The sequence below is a fragment of the Thermobia domestica genome, chromosome 7 (assembly GCF_964235325.1).
Source record: "Thermobia domestica chromosome 7, izTheDome1.hap1.1, whole genome shotgun sequence".
Taxonomy (NCBI): domain Eukaryota; kingdom Metazoa; phylum Arthropoda; class Insecta; order Zygentoma; family Lepismatidae; genus Thermobia; species Thermobia domestica.
This window is the reverse complement of record NC_137460.1, coordinates 215,449,608-215,452,822: the sequence shown is the minus strand read 5'-3', so window position 1 is coordinate 215,452,822 and position 3,215 is coordinate 215,449,608. Positions and strand designations below refer to the sequence as shown.

Sequence of the window (3,215 nt, the reverse complement as noted above, 5' to 3'; positions counted from 1 at the left end):
ATATTAACGTATTACAAGAAAAATGCAGTCGACTAATGTTTTTGTAAAAAAAAAAAAAAAAAAAAAGTTTTGTTTTCAAAAAAGTAGTAGTTACAAACGGAAAACAAATGTTATAATATTACTCCTCCACGAAAACAACAAATATTACGAAAACACTTCTAACTTTTCTAACCTCAATTTACACACTGGTCTGTCTAGATCAAAATTCAAAGGGGGGGGGGATTTTCTCTGAGGAAGCAAAGTTCTGGACTAAATTTTGAACACTGTAATTAATAATACGGAAGAAATAATACATACATACATGAAATACCTTATCTTGCTCTAGAAAAAATGTTTCAATAATTTTATCATTGGTTTTAGGCATAATTCGGTCCTTATTATGTGGGACCACTGACGTACACAGAATTTCATTAACGACGTCCAAACTTAAGTAGTTTCAACTTTCAAAATACGCGCGTTTTCGTATGCCTAAGTACATATCTTGATATGGTATATATTTTTTCATATGATCTAGTTGAGGTGGGAGTTAAAATTGGAGAATCACCTTAAGCCACTGTATGCGACTGAGCAAGAACATTGAAAATCACTCGTATGATCGATCTGTGTTTCAAATCAGAGTTTTGTTACGAGGATGGAATATAAATAGTGCGATCCTTTGTCCTCTCCAACCATAAAAATTCACTTTATTGCTACAAAGATACGAAAACATGAACATGAAATCAAATCATACCTTGCCTTGGTTGATATTATTTCTTCGGTAAAGGGCTGATACCTGACAGGTCACATTTTGATTCAACTTCATCATCTTCTGTGGGATTCGCACTCACTTCGGAATCAGCACCAAGTTCAATTACAAAATTTTCGACGGCTTCTTCAACCAGTCCATCTCGTTCCCAGTCTTCTCAAGTGGTTGCATTGTTTTCTTTACTCTCTGGTGTAATGGACTTAAACACATCTTCAGTTATATCTTTAATATTTGCATCCGATTGTCCAACGTTTCTTTCCGCCACTCGTCTTTTCACCAAACTCCAAATTAATTCGATGGTGACAAGTCACAGTGGTACGGTGGCAATCGAAGAACCGTATGTCCGTGTTCTTTTAAGACATTGTCAATCACATATTCTGATTCCCGGCGATAGCACTTCACTAAATTCAATAGTTCACTTTTTCGAAAATCACTTCCAAAGGTAATGTTATTTTCCCTTAACCAATTTTGAATATCAGCTTTAAGAGCAGATGATGTTGGAGGTTGGTTGGTTTGCATTGTGTGGTATGACGCATTGTCAAAGTAGACTATACTGTGAGGTGGTAAGCCTGGAATCAACTGCTCACGAACCCATCTAAGAAAATTCTGTCTATTCATTTCATCGTGGTAATCGCCGGATTTAGTTCTTGCTTTGAATATGCAGGGAGCATCCGGTACAAATCCGCCTTCTCCTCCAGCATGTATAATGACCCACCTTTGGCGAACACGTTCAGTGGTGTAAATGCCATCTACATCCCCTGATTGCCAGCATTTCTTAACTGTGTAGTTTGGATGAATGCGTGTCTCATCCAAGTACACAACTCGCTTTCCGATTGCTCTATTAGCTCTCATTTGCCTAAGAAAGTATACTCTTTTGGCAACTATGTCCTCCCTTTCTATAAGCAAGTGCCTGTTCTTTTTGTACTTAGCGAAGCGAAATCCTATCTCTTTGAGAATCTTCGTAGGGTTTCTTTGCTTCCAGTAAACCCGATAACTTCTCGAACAACAGGAAGCAATGATCGTAAGGTCCGTACAGTTTTACGGAAAACATAAAACTTGTGCACTTTTCTCCTTATGATGCATTTGTCCATATCATCTAATTGGATTTTTTCAGGCCTACCTCTGCTTGATTTTCCCGGAGTTGATAACTTTTCACCGCTTACTTCGGCTTTTCGTTCTTCCGCTCTTATTCTTTGAATTGTTCCTTCGCATTTTCCAGTCCCTGCAGCAGGTTTCGTAGCCTGATCTATTGGGAAAAGCCAGTGACCTGCTTTTTTTTCTCCTCGTGACAAAATTTAATTACGTTATTAATTATTTGTCTTCCTTCGGAATGAATTACAGGCTTTTTTTTTTTACTTGCCATTACATATAGTAAACGCGAGCGCGCGCACACACACACACACAAGAAACAGCACTTAGCACTTACACAAACAAAATAAACTGCTTCAACATCAATTGTTAAAATACTGTACTCAAGCCGGCCAAAGAGCAAACACCGGAAATGTTTCCAGAGGTCATGAGCCACGCTTGTTTTAAGCGAATGGAATGTCCAGAAACAGCAGGGGTTGTCGAAATGCCCCATGTGTTCTCTGGACCAAGAGATGTGGTGGAGGTTACCAAAACGTCAAAAAGTTGAAGGGGGAAAGAATCATAGGAGAGGACACAGGGTAGGCAAATAGGGAAATATGGGGACAAACTTTACAAAGCAGAAATGTCCCGATGATGTAGATAATTACGCGGCATGCTTTGTTTACCTCATGTATTTAGGTGATTTAGGTTTCTTAGGCGAATGATAAATAAAGATCGATCAGGATTTTGTATTTTCTTAATTTCATCGAGAAGTTATTTGAAGAGGTCAACAAAGAGTGTGATATAACATTTATTTTAGTATATTGGGTAATGATTTGTATATATTTGAACGTTGATAAATGTTCTTCACTATATTCGCACAATCACTTTAACAATTTAAATTTTTTATACTATAAATCATGTAACACAAACAATTTTTGCGATCTAAGCCTTGGGTGAACTAGTTTCCCATTAGAGACATGGTGATGTCACCAAGAGCCGCCACAGATGAAAGATTCTTTTAGAATTGTTTACAGTTTACTGCAGAAGCAACTGTAGATTAGATTAGTTATCCATTTTACTTGCGAAAGAAGTTAGTTTTTTATTTTAGAAAAATGGTTGGTGACGTGACTTAAAAACCGTCAATGATGGAGCTCATAGTTTACTGCAGAAGCAAGTGTAAATTAGATTAGTCACTCTTTTTAGGAAAAAAAATGCTTGGTGATGTGACTTAAGAGCCACCAATGATGGAGTTTACAGTTTACGGCAGAAATCAAGCGTGGAATTTGTCTGAATCTTTATAACTGAAAGCGAGATTATACAGAATTTCGTACTGCACAACATTTTACTTTTCCTAATTTTTAATGGATTTGTTTGGTAATATTGTTACTCTGGATGATAA

The 3,215-nt window shown here is 37.0% G+C and overlaps 1 protein-coding gene across 1 annotated transcript; it reads right to left on the bottom strand.

The window, feature by feature from the left end:
* Window positions 1-1,033: 1,033 nt before the first annotated feature.
* LOC145689528 (uncharacterized) lies at window positions 1,034-1,597 on the bottom strand. Its single transcript, XM_081763705.1, has one exon. The coding sequence runs from the start codon at window positions 1,595-1,597 to the stop codon at window positions 1,034-1,036; it is 564 nt and encodes a 187-aa protein (XP_081619831.1).
* Between the last annotated feature and the right edge of the window lie 1,618 nt (window positions 1,598-3,215).